Here is a 15,394-nt window from a genome sequence, read left to right on the forward strand (position 1 = left end):
AACATTTCACAGCAAAAATTCATGTGTATTACAACCTGAATTATTAGTATAATATACTACAGTAATACTATAGACCCTTTTACTTGCTAAAAAGGTATAAACTATCAATCAGACAGCTGATGGCATGTAGAAGATTGTGTGTAACAGGTTTTTCAGCAAAATATTGATCATGTTGATAAAATTGACAGTTGATGGCTCCATAGGAATGAAAAAATACTATGGAAGTCAATGGGGTCCATTAACTGTTTGGTTACAGACATTCTTCAAAATGTCTTTCTTTGTGTTCAGCAGAAGAAAGAAGTTTATACAGGTTTGAAACAACTTGAGGATGAGTAAATGATGGCAGAATTTTGGGAAAATGGGAAAAATTACAGTAAAAGGGAAAATTTCACACAAAGCCTCAGTAGAATTGGAATAAAGTGACTTGAGTCATTCTTTTGGAGTTTGAGATGTTTAAATGATGACATAATTTAGTGTGTGTGTGTGTGTGTGTGTGAGAGAGAACTCCTTTTAAACACGAGAAATGGGCAACAGCTGGTGATTCAGTAGCTTTTTGCACCTGTTCTCTGCTCTTTTTTCTGTCTTTTTTTGGAGCACAGAAACCTGTCTGTGCATCAAATTGAATGGGAAGGATTTGTTTGTATCAGAGGATGATCTCTGACCCACTGTTTTCGCCTCAAAGCTCAAGTTTCTCATATATGTGTCTTTTATAAATTGTAACCATAGGGATCTAATTGCGTGGGAAGAGTTCAGGCGATGTGCTGCAGGATAGATTCCCTCCCGCTGACCCCAGATCAGCCTTTTGTACCCTGCATGAGCTTTTGATGCACTCTCTGCTGTTCTTTAGATAAGACTTGAGCACTTCTGCTGAGATCTCTCTGATTCTTTGCCCTGTGGGTCAGTTGAGATGGCGCCACAGTCAATCTGCTGTTGATCACTTTCTTTCTTTCTTTCTTTCTTTCTTTCTTTCTTTCTTTCTTTCTTTCTTTCTTTCTTTCTTTCTTTCTTTCTTTCTTTCTTTCTTTCTTTCTTTCTTTCTTTCTTTCTTTCTTTCTTTCTTTCTTTCTTTCTTTCTTTCTTTCTTTCTTTCTTTCTTTCTTTCTTTCTTTCTTTCTTTCTGTCTTCTTCCATTCACTGTTTCATCTATTCCTTCTGAAACCCAAGAGCTTTGAGCCCATAATTTAAGGAAGCCACTGTGTTGTCTCCATGACTACTGGATGTCACCTGTTGTGGTTCTAGCTATAGATCTAATCTGAGAGGAATATGGGAAAAGGGACAGATATTACAAATATGTACGGTAAATACTATTCCACTGTCAGGTCATTTATTGATTCATTAATTCTATATATTTGTAATGTTATATTTGTTCATTTTATTAAATAATTCATTGATTTGTTCAGGGTTCCAGCAGTCATGGGAAACTTTGGTTACACTTTATTTCGATATTCCACTTTAAGCATTCTACTAAATATAAGTATCTTTGCATCTGGATGCCAACTAAATCTCATTAGAGTATCAGTAGACCGTCTACTTTATTGTGATGGTCCTCCAATAGATATTCTACTGACTATAAGTGACTTGGCAAGTACATGTCAACTTATTCTACTAAACCGAACCCTAATATCTAACCCTAACATAACACTCTACTAATAACTTAATGAGAGTTAGTTGACATTAGTTGCAAAGTTACTTATAGTACACTCTTAGAAAAAAAGGGTTCATTGGGGTTCTATATATGAAGCATAGGGTTCTTTACTCAACTCCAAAGAACCTTTTATGCCTCTAAAGGTTCTGTAATGACAAGAAAGAACCCTTTTGGCACAAAGGTCCTTTATTCATTCATATATTACTTTATTCTGCAACATTTTGTAGTTGTAATTAGATTATTGTTTATTAAACTGTTGTAGTAACTTAATATCACATTTTAATCATGCTGGTTTTTGGAGGAGAAAAACTGAAATGGCACTCTTCGTGTGATATTGATTAACTACATAAAATGATATAAATACATACATTTTCTAACCCCCATATCTTGACTTTTGGGATCATTCACATGCATTCATAAATACATTTTAGGGTCTTGATGTTTGTCAATAATATAAAACATTTAATCCGGAAACGACAAAACAAATGATAATGAATGAACCCAAAAGGTTTTATATAGAACCTTTTTCCTGGTTACAAAAAACCCTAAAGGGTTCTTATTATTGAACCCTTAAAAAGGGTTCTGTATAGAACCTTTTAGGGGTTCCAAATACGTAGCACTAATAGAACCTTTTAAGGTTCTATATAGAACCTTTTCTTCTAAGAGTGTATAGTTGTAATGTCTAAAGTGAAAGTGAACCCAAAATGTCTTTGAATATAAATGTTTTGGGTAGAAATAGTAGAATAAAACTTTTAATTTTATTTTAAATTTTTTTGGTTGTACAGCATTTTATTATTTGAATATAATTTTTTTCAGACATTTTCCAAACATTCCTGCGCAGATTTGATTTCTTAGAAAACTTTTACACACAAAACACACACATAAAACAATCTCTTTCCTCTGTCATCTCTTGTAGTTTGGTGACACATTTTTTTCTCAGTGATGGTAGCAAATATCTCGAAGCACTCTTGCCTTTATATTACCCATAAATTGTGCTTTTTATTTGATCTGTTTCCCAGAAACTGATGTGAACTTTCCATTATGGCTGTGTAGGTGTGCTGAGTGGTTTCTATACTGTAGATGGTTATCCACTTCTGCCTTCCTGTGAGCTTGGTGAACACACTCATTTCCCTTTAAAATCACCATGAAATCAAAACTGACAATTCTTCATATTTTTTTATAGAATGTTACCATGTTTATTATAAAGGGTTTATCTGTGTACATAATTATTATTATTTAAAATGTATGTGCACTCATAATATTTAACCCCCTGGGGACCGAGGTGTATTTGAGGTCCTTGAGATGTTCTGACATGCCCTGACATTTGTGCTTTTTTCAGTTGCTTATAAACATATTAATGGCACAGGTGAAATTACACTATATTTAGCACAAACAGGGCTACCATAATATGTGAGCAAAAGTAAATGAACGCACAGCGTGCATTTAATATTTTAGCAGTCTTTGTGCAGTTTACAGACACTATTCAATAACGCGATTAGAACAAAGCACTTAAGAATAAATGTCTTACATCAGCTGAATCGGTGCTCCTCCTCGAAATGAAACAGGTAACTGAGGTAACTTTTCCAGGATTATTATGACAGTATTATTCCTCACACCGCAGAAACACGAGGTAAAGGTTAGATTTGTGATAAACTGGATGTTTTATCCAGCTGATGTGGCCGTTTTCATGGCTTGCCTCAACATTAGCATTTGAATAGCGCGCGCTCTCAGTGGGCGGGGTCACATTAACACATCATATTTGGTGAAAGGAAAAAGACTGACATCTCTCTCTTTTCATACAGATTACATCAACTGAGAATAGTTTCTTTTTTATATAAACTACTTCATTTAAAAGAAGAAAATTTCAGCTTCATAAAAAGAAATTTTTCGTGTCTCAAGTATTTAATGAGTTACAGTTCATTTTTGGACGCGTTTCAGAAAGATTTTTGCGGAGACAGAGTAAGCTCAAAGTGCACCCTGTTTATTTTATTTATTTTACAAAAACACAAGGTTTTGAAGTTAATAAGAGTGTACACAAAAAAGAAGACCCTCTATAGTTTATAATCATGTATTGATTTTGGCTTCCGGTATGCGACATTTTATTAAAGTCTGTTGCAGCTATGTGAAAAAAACTATCAAAATGCGGGGACGGGTTTTCGGTCCCCAGGGGGTTAATCAAAAAAACATTAAACTCCCTCCCCCCAAAATGGCGTCTGTTCTCTGTATGTTTTGCCAGAGATCAGTGAGACTTCACAACTGACTGCAAACTGGCATTCAGATCTGCCTCCATTTAGTTAGCAACGCCCTTCCAATGATCAAATCAATTCCCGAGAATGAAAAACAAGTCCCATCCCACATTTTTTTTTCTTATTCCAGAAGCCGTTTCACTCAGATATATGTCACAATCGGGAAGAAAACTATTGCATAGTTCCATTCCATGTTGATTTTAACATGCAACTTTACTTATGCTTTTATCATTTTTTTTTGTTAAGTCTTTTATTTGATGTTAATCAAGCTATTGATACTGTTTTAATAGGAATATTGTTGAGCCATGTAACTCTCTTGTAGTGTAGACTTAATGCAACACCGATTATCACTTGAATTCCTTCAGCGTGTTTGTATTTGGCTTCTCGCAGATGACGGTCAAGGCCTCTGTGTTTTGTATGCCGACTGCTGTTTTGTCTGAGATGGCAGTGACCTTTACTACTGTTGTGATAGTTCATGCTGTTTCTGTCTCTCAATGGATGAACTCATCATGGCATTTAACTTGCGATCCTTTCACTCTAGATGATCAAAACCGACACAGACCCCTTTGTACAACATTATCTTCCCTCTTCAGGGTCAGAAGTGAAATATTACAGCTAAAATTTCTATATCGCTTCAGACCTGTAGCATGACTTTTTTTCCTCTCGTTAAACACAAAAGAAAACATTTTGAACAATGTGCTCGTCACTCTTTTCCATGCTATTATGAAAATTATACAAAAGCATCATAAAAATGATCATAAAAATTTGGAACAAGATGAGGGTGAGTAAATGATAGTAGTTTTTTTTTTACTATTCCTTTAAACTCATTTTGTTTGTGTGCAAGATTTACTCATTCTCTTGTTGTCTCCACCTGTTTTGCTCTCCCTCGGCCTGCAGGAGTGTAATTTGATCTTTATCTGTTGAAAATGCTGTTTACACGAGCTGGAACACTGCACAGACGCCGGGACTGGGCGGGACGGGGGAGTGTTGAGCTCTGATGTCTCCCTCGAAGTGTTATAGATACTGATATCCTGTTTAGCATCATGTCTCTCCGCATTCACTAAATCTGACTGCTTGAGTCCAATCCAGCGTACACATCAAAAACCTTTTAAGCAGTGCATGTCTTCCGCCGTATTTATCACATGGGACGCTGTCTTTTCACTTTAGATTCCAGATATGAGATCCAACATGTCGAGGTGGTGCATTACATGCAAATGCAGTGCAAATGCTGTGATTTATATTACATGCAATTACTGTGATGCTTTATAGGCACATTTTAATGAGTAAAAAAAAAAACAGTCATTCAGAGCCTGTTTTGACGACTTGTGAGGTTGGGGTGTGATGGAACGAGACCAGAAATGCTTTTGAGAGGCGTTTTAGTTATTCATCAAAGCTGAATTTGCTCGGCCTCCATTTAGTCTTGTTTATTTGTGCTGTGAGCTTTATGCAAGATCGACATATTTGATGCTAAATAAAAATAGCTTCTTTCTCTGTGTTCCTTTCAGATTCCTCTATTCCAGTGGTTATTTTGGCCTGTAGCACAGCGTTCTGTTCAGTTGATTATTCTGCATTATGAGATAAAAGGGAAACTGTCTGGACAGGATCAAAGTTGGATGTACCAATAATATGTGTGCGTGTGTTCTGGGTGCGAATGCACATACTAAATGTCTGTTTATTTAACCAAATTTCACTTACATTTATTATAATTACTGTTATGGTTAGGTTTGTGTGTAATCTTCATCCACAGGAAACTTGAAATCTTTCCATTTCCTTTTGTTTATTTCATTATCAAATTAACCAAAATTTCATAAAATAAACATGGAAGGGGGTGTGTACCCCACACTAACACAGTAACATAATGAGGGTCCATACATGCAAAATAAAGCATTGAGAACGTGTACAGACCGTTTATTAAGAAGATACTTTATAAAGACAGTTCACTTTGTGTATACAGGCAGCAGCCATCTTTGGAAAACAGTCACGACAAGTCAAACCATGAACAATGTGCTGAGTGATATGAACTGAACAGTATGAACGACATTCGGGGATCGACTTATTGAGACTATTTTCTAAGATGGCTCCTGTCTGTATACACGAAGTGAACTGTCTTCATAAAGTATCTTCTTATTAAACGGTCTGTACACTTACAAAGTTCTCAATGCTTCGTTTTGCATGTATGGAGCCTCATTATGTTACTGCGTTAGTGTGGGGCTATTTTGAGCCTTGTTAGTGGTATAAACCAGCGATTTCTTTTTACTTAGTAAATGCCCCCAGTACTAGCATTATGCGCTAAACAGTTTTTAGAGATAAAACTCTTTACATTCGATTATCATGAAAACAAATCTCAGAGAACGGTCGACTAGGTACCGATGTTTTATTAGACCAAAGGTTCATTTTGCGCCGGAGTTCTCCTTTAAAGGTTTTTAAAGACTTGAAGAAGTTGAATTCAAATGTCTCACACATTTTGTGCCACAGAAAAGAGTCATACCTCAAGTCATGAGGCTTATTAAGGAGAGGTGTGCTATTATAAGATATTTTACAAGAACTTTAAACATTTATTTTATAGCTATACAGTATATACCCTTACATCGAGGTGGTGACTTTTCAACTAGCAAGCATATATTCAAATCTGGTTGTTATTGATATTTGTTTACATTTTAGCAAGCTAAAACTACCTCTAAAACGTCCAACGCTCATGACTGGACAGAATAAACAGAGAAACGTGAAGAACACCTACATCTTGATGAATGTAGACGTCATAACTGGAATTTAAACATGAGAGCCTAAAAATAAATACATACACCACTCATATTTATCAAGAACTGAATAAACCCGGTGACCTCCATGAACTGAGAGCCTCGTTTACACTACAGATCACATGCTGCCCTAGGACAGCTTTTAAGAGGTCTTTAGTGAAGGAGTCCTGGGCTTCTTTACATGGGGGATGCAGGAGACAGTCCGTCGGGGACAAGAGGAGGACAAGAACAGGGTCTCTCTCACTCCAATGAATAGATTGGTTTGCCCCCAGCCTCAGTCGACCGAATGACATATATACACAGACACAACGCTATATTTCATATCCAGAATCTGCCTGGGTGCTTGTACTTCAAAGTGAGGACACATTTGTGCTTTGAGAATCTGATTTTACTGATTTTTTCCCCCCCTTGCAGATGAGGCGGTACACCAGAAAGAGTGCATAGAGCGAGACGACCGGAGAAACAGCCACGTTCCCGAGCAGTTTGCCGGCCTCCTCCACGGCTCATCTCCCGCCTGCGAATCCCCTGATAACCCCTACCAGCTCTACGGCAAAGTGCGAAAGTTCAGCGTTCCTGAGCCCCCGGTCCGGCACGGGAATTTTCTCAGAGCGCCCGAGTACTCGCCTCCGTTCCCTCGCACCGGCAGTGAGGCGTCTGCTCTTAAGACCCAAAGGGAAGCCAAACCGCAGATAGTCTACAGGACCATTTTTCACACACAGGTCAACCAGGGCACGTTACCGCTCGGTGAACTGGGTGACAAGACCACGGGGGTGCATGCGAGGAACGGGGAGGCCCGGAGCAACAGCACGGGCGGCAATAGCCCAGCAAGCGGGAATACCAGCTACGAAGAAAGAGCCTGCACACTTGGGAGGATGAGGTCCATGCCAAAAAACGTTTTGGACCTTCAGCTGTCCAGAAATTTCTCCAAATCCGACTCTAACCTGGTGGCCGTGTCTCCCATCGAGGAGGAGCAGTGGAGTTCCAGAGGGCAGAGCAGCCCCGGTAAAAGCAGCCCCAACAGACTGGAGAGAACCCCCTCCTTTACTGCCGAGTGGGAAGAGGTAATAACGTTTTAATTACCAGCTAATTGCAGAATCATTTCCACTTAATTAATTCACTTAGTTTGAAGTAACCAAGCTGACTGGCATGAAAGGTTTTATTTCGGTTCTCGGCTTATGTTTTTGATGTCTGATGCAAAAATCATGCCCTTTCGCCAGAAAGCGTAAATTATTCAACAATGTTGTCATGGCAGCTAAATGATTTTTAATGCGTTTCTTTAATACTGTATATGAAGGGTGCATAATGATAGGCCTGGGACACGTTTGCGCTGACAGTGATCTGTTTTCTACTAGGGCAGCTTTTATTCAGGGTAATGTAGCATATAAAAAGTTAAGCAGTCAGTCAATTAATGGAGGAAGTCCCTTTGAATAATGACATCCTAATTATACTGAGTGAACTGATTAGCCAAATCAAAAACATGTCTATGATTAAAATAATAAATAAGGTGTTGTTTGCATAAAGAACCGAGATTAATTGGATTTTCATTTATTTATTTATTTTCTTGACGGTTAAAGTTCGACTTATCGAGTTTTCCAAAGATGGCTCCTGTCTGTATACACGAAGTGAACTGTCTTTATAAAGTATCTTCTTATTAAACGGTCCGTACACTTACAAAGTTCTCAATGCTCCGTTTTGCATGTATGGACCCTCATTATGTTACTGTGTTAGTGTGGGGCTATTTTGAGCCTTGTTAGTGGTATAAACTAGCAATTTCTATTTACTTAGTAAATGCCCCCAATACTAGCATTATACGCTAAACTTTTTTTAGAGATAAAACTCTTTACATTCGATTATCATGAAAACAAATGTTAGGTACCAATGTTTTATTAGACCAAAGGTTCATTTAGCGCCGGAGTTCTCCTTTAAGCACTCAATTTAACCCTCAAGTTCTCATTGTTATCATGTTCAAATACTTTGCTTTTTTTCATATTACAGTTTTGAGAAATTTTGGGGGAACGTGCTTAATTATCATTACAATAATGGCAAAAAATATGACCTAGACATCTTTGACAGAGATTTACCCTATTGCAACATTTTATCAAAGATCAAGTTCACACTATATTAGTCTCAGCCTCCAACAAAGAGTCAATCTTTCAGGTCAGTGATTATATTTAGAGACAGGGGGCTTCCTGCTTCATATGTCTCCATAGTCAATAGATTTAATGCATCAGAGGATTTTCCTCCCCAGCCTCACCCAGATGTCAGGTCTTCAAAGGAGAACATACATTAGAAATAACTGATCAAAGGGGAGAGGGGAGAGTTCTGCATCCGTTCGTCTGGGGCTTCCGAGCCGCTTTCTCTTTGGAGCAAAAACGCAGTCCGCTGGGAGACAGCGAGGGCTGTTCTTTGAAGGCAGGTGTTCGGCTTTATGGATGTGAAACGACACTTTCTTCGCTCCGAACATCACTGTCATTTTAATGAGGAGACATTCATCAAAAAAACACTCTCCCTGCTCTCTCTCCGAAACTGACAGATTCTCAAACGAAGCTGATTGTGATAAATTGCCTTCCCAAAATTCCCATTTCTCCCCCAGGTTTTAGCCAACAATTAAGTGGTTTTGGAGCACAATTACTGGCATTTAAGAATAAAACCTAAAAGTGAGCTTAGAGGAAAAGAGCAATGAGGAGAAGTCTATGGGGAAATGCCTGGGAATAAAGATATAAAAATAGCGATGAGCAAACCGTTATGCAAACACACAATTTCTCTTTCTCTTTCTTCCTTTCCACAGATTGACAAGATTATGAGCTCCATAGGTGCTGGAATTGGCACAGAGTTGGAGGGGATTACGGAGAATCACTCAGGTTCGTGTGTCTATGTTTGTGTGTGATGTTGATGTATACAGTGAGTCATTTCAGTACATTTAACATATATATATCCATAATGATTGGGAGCTCATGGCTTGATGAGAATATATAAACTATCGGCTGTGAAGTGTGGAGCACTGTGAGACAGGAGGGTTTCCTTCAGTAGTGTCAAAGACCTGCTCATAGACTGGGAGCTTTTTGAGATGTAACCATGGTTACTGTGCGCTCTCCTCTCGTCACTGTGCTCTTCCAGAAGTCATAATGAGAGCAGGGGGACAAGAAGTGGATGGACAGTTTAGACCTCTAAGCGCTGATCTTAGGAGAGTTTAGTTTTTCAGAGGGAAAGGAACATCTCGTTGACTGGAGATCACGCTCCTGAAATTCTCACCGCAACGAAAGTGAAAACCATTAAAGTTAATAATGAGTAAAATTAAAGTAACACTATGTAGTTTTTCAATCTTCATAATATATTTCCAAGACCCTTGTGATGGTTCATCGAATGACATGTCTGCCATAGCCTGACATGGTCTGTAATCGGTGCACGATGCACCGATACTTCAAAAGTATCGCGATACTCAGAAATTAAAAACCTCACGATACCTACATTTATTAGTATCGATACTTTTATGAATGACCGCGTTACAGGTTTGTAAGAGACGATACTTCAAAAGTATCGCGATACTCGGAAATTAAAAACCTCACGATACCTAAATTTATTAGTATCAATACTTTTATGAATGACCGCGTTCCAGGTTTGTAAGAGACGATACTTCAAAAGTATCGCGATACTCGGAAATTAAAAACCTCACGATACCTAAATTTATTAGTATCAATACTTTTATGAATGACCGCGTTCCAGGTTTGTAAGAGACGATACTTCAAAAGTATCGCGATACTCGGAAATTAAAAACCTCACGATACCTAAATTTATTAGTATCAATACTTTTATGAATGACCGCGTTCCAGGTTTGTAAGAGACAATACTTCAAAAGTATCGCGATACTCGGAAATTAAAAACCTCACGATACCTAAATTTATTAGTATCAATACTTTTATGAATGACCGCGTTCCAGGTTTGTAAGAGACGTATTTCAAAAGTATCGCGATACTCGGAAATTAAAAACCTCACGATACCTAAATTTATTAGTATCGATACTTTTATGAATGACCGCGTTACAGGTTTGTAAGAGACGATACTTCAAAAGTATCGCGATACTCGGAAATTAAAAACCTCACGATACCTAAATTTATTAGTATCGATACTTTTATGAATGGCCGCGTTCCAGGTTTGTAAGAGACGTATTTCATGTTGGTGTGTGCAACGCACGTTTCCAGTCCCTCCCTATGGACGTCAGTGGTTTTGTTTCTCCTCGCGCACGCAGAAAAGAAGCGGCAGCTGTCATGAAACAAACACTACAGCGACACGGCTGCATGCGCGAGCGCAAGTGATACTGTGTCTGTGGCTGCCGGTCAGTAGCGGAGTGGCAATCCGGAGATTCAGGACTTTTCCCGGTGGACCAGTAGTGTTTCGAGGCCGCGAGGACCGGTCTGATAGTTATACTTTGCAAGTTCTTAGCAACACCATCCGGCGGCCTGTACACAATAGTCTCTACAACGGTGATAGAATGAAGCGCGCGTCCAAATGAACGCAAGGCGCGAGCCGCAAAAGACCATGCAACTGATAGCAGTGAAAAAGAGCGCTCCATTTGATTTAAAAAACAACAGATTTTAGCGCTAGATCTCTTATTTAATGGCGAAATAAATTAATTATCTGATATTTAACTGTAGTTGTTTTATTTATTTTGGTATTAGCTGCACAAGTTTCACCCCAACTTTCGTAGATAGCATAGCTAATTTGCAAGTTGCTAAAATGAAGCATACAAAACATACATGCAAAACAAACATAATCAGAGCATGTTTGTCAGTGATTTATTTATATTAGGTTATTACAGCATTTAAAGGGCACAGACCTACGCAAAGGAATAAGCCCTGCAAGAAATACTTTCCTTTTCAGGAAAAGTATCGGAAAAGTATCGAAATCGTGATTCTTGACTTGGTATCGCTATCGAAACAATAACAATATTTGGTATCGTGACAACACTAGTCTGTATCGCTTTTACTGGCATTGTATAACTTACATAATGCAGGAATCCGTGCTCACAACCCCCCCCCCCCCAAAAAAAAAAAAAAAATCAAAATTCAACTTTACGTCAAGCGCTACAATAGTCATTATTTCGTTTTTTTCTTTGTTTCTGATAAGTTTCTGTTTCTGATTACATCATCCTTTCTTGAAAACATGTAACTTACTCTACCTCGTCTGTGGACTTCGTAAGCCGGTGCTGGATCATCAGCGAGCGTGTGTGCGACGGTAGGCTGCGGCAGGCTAAATTATTTACGACAGCGGTAATGGACAATTCCGTTTCCAACCAGTAGGGCGACCGAAGAGGAAAAGTTCCATGGTGTTGCTTTAACAATTAACTTGCCTCTCCTTTTACTTCAACTCTTCCCCTTTCACTTCCCTTTTCACCCCATCCCCTGCTTTCTTTTAACCCCACTTTTACCTTTTGTCCTCTCCTCTTCTTTCCTTTTGCCTCCTCTCACCTTCTTTCCTCTCTCCACTTGTTTCCTGTTGCACCCTCTCATTCTCTCCTCTTACCTGTTTCCTCCTTTCGACTCCTCTCTCCCTTCTCTTAATGCATCTCTTTCCTGTATTTCTCTCCTCTCCTTTCAAGACTTTTTTTTTACATATTTCCTTTTTTCCTCTCCTGTCCTCTCTCATCCTCTCTCGTCTTCTCCCCTCACCTCCTGTTGCCTCTTCTCATTCTCATTCTCCTCTTTCCTCTATTTTTGCCTCTCCCCTCGTCTCCATCCGTCATCCTCTCCTCTCCTTTAATTTTTACCTTTTCTTTTGCCTTCTCTCCTTTCACCTTCTCTCATTTAGTCTCTCCCGTCCTGTTCCTGTTCTTGCACATCTCCCCTCTCCTGTTTTCATGCCACCTTAACTTTCACCCTTCCTCTTGTCTCCTGACCTTTTCTTTCACGGCATCCTCTCCTTTCTCCTCCTCCTCTCTTATTATTTCTCTTTTTGCAACCTCTGTTGTTGCCTTTTACCTTTCCTCTCCTCTCGTCTGCTCTACTTTCACCTTTTCCATCATCGCCTCTCCGCTCGTCTCGTCTCCCATACTTTTATCTCGCCTCTCCTCTGCAGTGGTCCCTCGTTTTTTTGTCCTCAGAAAGCCTGTTTGTGTTATCATTCCACAAATGCTCACAGACGCCCACAGAGCGTGTGTATTATGCATGTGTGTGTACGTGTGGGAGGAAGCAACAGCAGCTTCCACACTCAGACAAAGAGGCTGGGGTTGATCTGATGGCTATTATCGGCAATATGAGGTACAGCTAGTGGAAAGAAGGGAGGGAGAAAGAGAGACCAAGAGGGAGGGAGAGAGAGAGAGAGAGCACAGTGGCACAGGATGCAGAGGCATACAAATGAGTGTGGGAGTGCTGGAGAAACAGAATTCTACCAAGCCAGCTACACGCTGTCATTCCTATCCTCTTTCACACACACACACACACACTCTCCCTCCCGCACGCGCAAATGCACACATGCACATGCCTGCACTCTCCACACACTGAGACACAGGTTGAGAAGCACAGCGGCTGAAGCGGTGGTCGGTGATCGCGCATCTCTCACCTCTCTTGTGGATGTAATTTGGAGCCTTCAGCATGCCTACCTCCACCCCCGGCGTACTTCTCCTCCAGCACGGACCCTAACGCTCACTCTCCCGAGAGGACCCTCTCCTACTTTGCGCTCTCTTTCTGTTCTCAGCATTACTTTCTTTGTTTCCTTGAGATCACTTTTCCACCTCCTTTTTTCTCGCTCTCTCCGTCTCTCCTGTTTGCACTCGCTTGTTGAGCATGGCGGGTTCGTTTGACAGTCACATTGCGCGGAACATGATGTGGCAGTGCCAGCTCTCGCAGCCGGACTGTCGCTGCTACCGGGTGGATGGGTACTCACTTCTCAAACGCCTCCCTCTGCACCCCTTGATAGGCCCCCGCTGCCCCGTCCAGTCGGTAGGACAGTGGCTGGACAACATCGGTCTGGTGCAGTACGAAAACCACCTGCTGTCTAATGGCTTCGACAACGTTCAGTTTATGGTGAGTGTCTCCTTCACACTTCCATCTCTATCTTTTTTTTTTTCCAGTAGTCATTAGTCATCAGTTGCATCTTGTGGGTGGTGTGGGTTTGCATGTGTACTTGAATGTTTGTTCTCAGGTGAGCTGTTTTGTGATTATGTCAGATGTTTTGTACTTGAGTCCTCTGTGTCTTAATTTGTTGGTCTCCTGTTACATGATTGTTGGAAAATGCTCAGCATTGATTTTGTAGACCTTAAAGGTTATGAGGGCTATAGTATATCCTTGGGTTTTGTGACATTTATCATGTGAATGTATTACCTTGCTTGTATGTTACCTGTCTGTGGTCTTATATCAGTGCTTTGGGAACTTTGGAAAGCAAACCGATTTTATTAGAAGTATGTGATTGTAGAAGTTTTTGCAAGTAGGTGGCAAATATAAATTAAACATGAAAAATTATTATTAGAAATGAGACAACTTTGAATAATACCTTAATGTTGTATGGATTATCTAGGAAATGGTCCTTTTGTTGTTAATCCAGTGCTGCATGTTAACTCATTGATTCATTGCATTCCAACACGTGGTCAACGTCACTCCTCTGACAATGCAGAAAACAAGTCCACCGTGGGCGTGTTCAAATTCATGAATGTGTTTGCCTGGTGTGTGTTTGGAGGAGAAAGTGTTATCATGATTGTTTAGGTGCACCTGTAGAGATAAAGGGACAAGTGTGAAGATGTTGTTTCCTGGAAGAGTCGATCAATACGGCCTGCACATTTATTTATGATTGCCAGTAAATTCTTCTGCAGAGAGAGATTGCTTTAAATGTAGCACAGATGGCAGAATTGTCCACTTGCAAAAATCATATTAGGTTAAAACAAATGATTTAATCCCCGGTTTCACAGACAAGGCTTAAGCTAGTCTTAGACTAAAATAAATGTTTGAGCTGTTTTAAAATATGCCAGTGCCGTTGTTTTGTCTCAAGATGCACACCAGTAATGTTTTTTTTCAAGACACGTTTATTAAAAAAAAAACGACTTAAATGCCCTTAATGAACTAAGCCTTATCCTGGTTTAATCTAAGCCCTGTCTATGAAACCCGGCCTATATGCTGTTTAGTACTGGTCTGGCTGGTTGGTTCTTGTCTATGATGGATCTGAATAATGTATTTAATTGATTAAGCTGGTCTAATTGGTTTATTCCCCCCCCCCCCCCCAAAAAAAAAAAAAAACTTGCTAGTCAGTCTAGTGGGCTCTAGTGGCCCATTAACTAATTTTCTAACATTTAAATTAATATTTTTATGTTGCACACACAGTGGTTGGTGTAAAACAATCACTACACTGCAAAAGACACATTTCTTAGAGTATTTTTGTCTTGTTTTACATACAACTGTGTAAATATGCTTAAAACAACATAAATGTACTTCAGAAACAAACTTGCATCATGTATTATTGATGTTAAGACTTGTTTTCAGACAAGAAACCCTGAATTATCATACTCTATTCATTGGCAAATTGTTTTCCTAGTTTATAGCATAAATATAACTAAATTTGCTTGGAGATTTGCCAGAGGGGAAAATAACACTTTCAGAGACTATATCTTTAATTAAGTCTAAGATACAAATACTGATTAAGGGAATGGTTGTAGTGTACAGTATCCGGACCATTAGAGCAAATGTGGACTTAATACACTGACATATTATTAAAATAGTTTTAAGATTACTCATTTCACCTTGCATGCTTCTAGAACCATGTCT

General features: G+C 39.3%; 1 protein-coding gene across 8 annotated transcripts in view; it reads left to right on the plus strand.

Annotated features, from left to right (window-relative positions):
• anks1b (ankyrin repeat and sterile alpha motif domain containing 1B) overlaps positions 1-15,394 on the plus strand; it is a 173,603-nt gene that overhangs the window by 104,189 nt on the left and 54,020 nt on the right. For all 8 annotated transcript variants that reach the window (XM_089126724.1, XM_039668353.2, XM_039668354.2 and 5 more), the window contains 3 exons: positions 7,062-7,708; positions 9,436-9,508; positions 13,560-13,666. In XM_089126724.1, coding sequence (XP_088982850.1) covers positions 7,062-7,708; positions 9,436-9,508; positions 13,560-13,666 — 827 coding nt within the window. The remainder of the gene's footprint in view (positions 1-7,061; positions 7,709-9,435; positions 9,509-13,559; positions 13,667-15,394) is intronic.

Source organism: Pimephales promelas, chromosome 24 (genome assembly GCF_988280905.1).
Source record: "Pimephales promelas chromosome 24, fPimPro1.hap1.1, whole genome shotgun sequence".
Taxonomy (NCBI): Eukaryota; Metazoa; Chordata; class Actinopteri; order Cypriniformes; family Leuciscidae; genus Pimephales; species Pimephales promelas.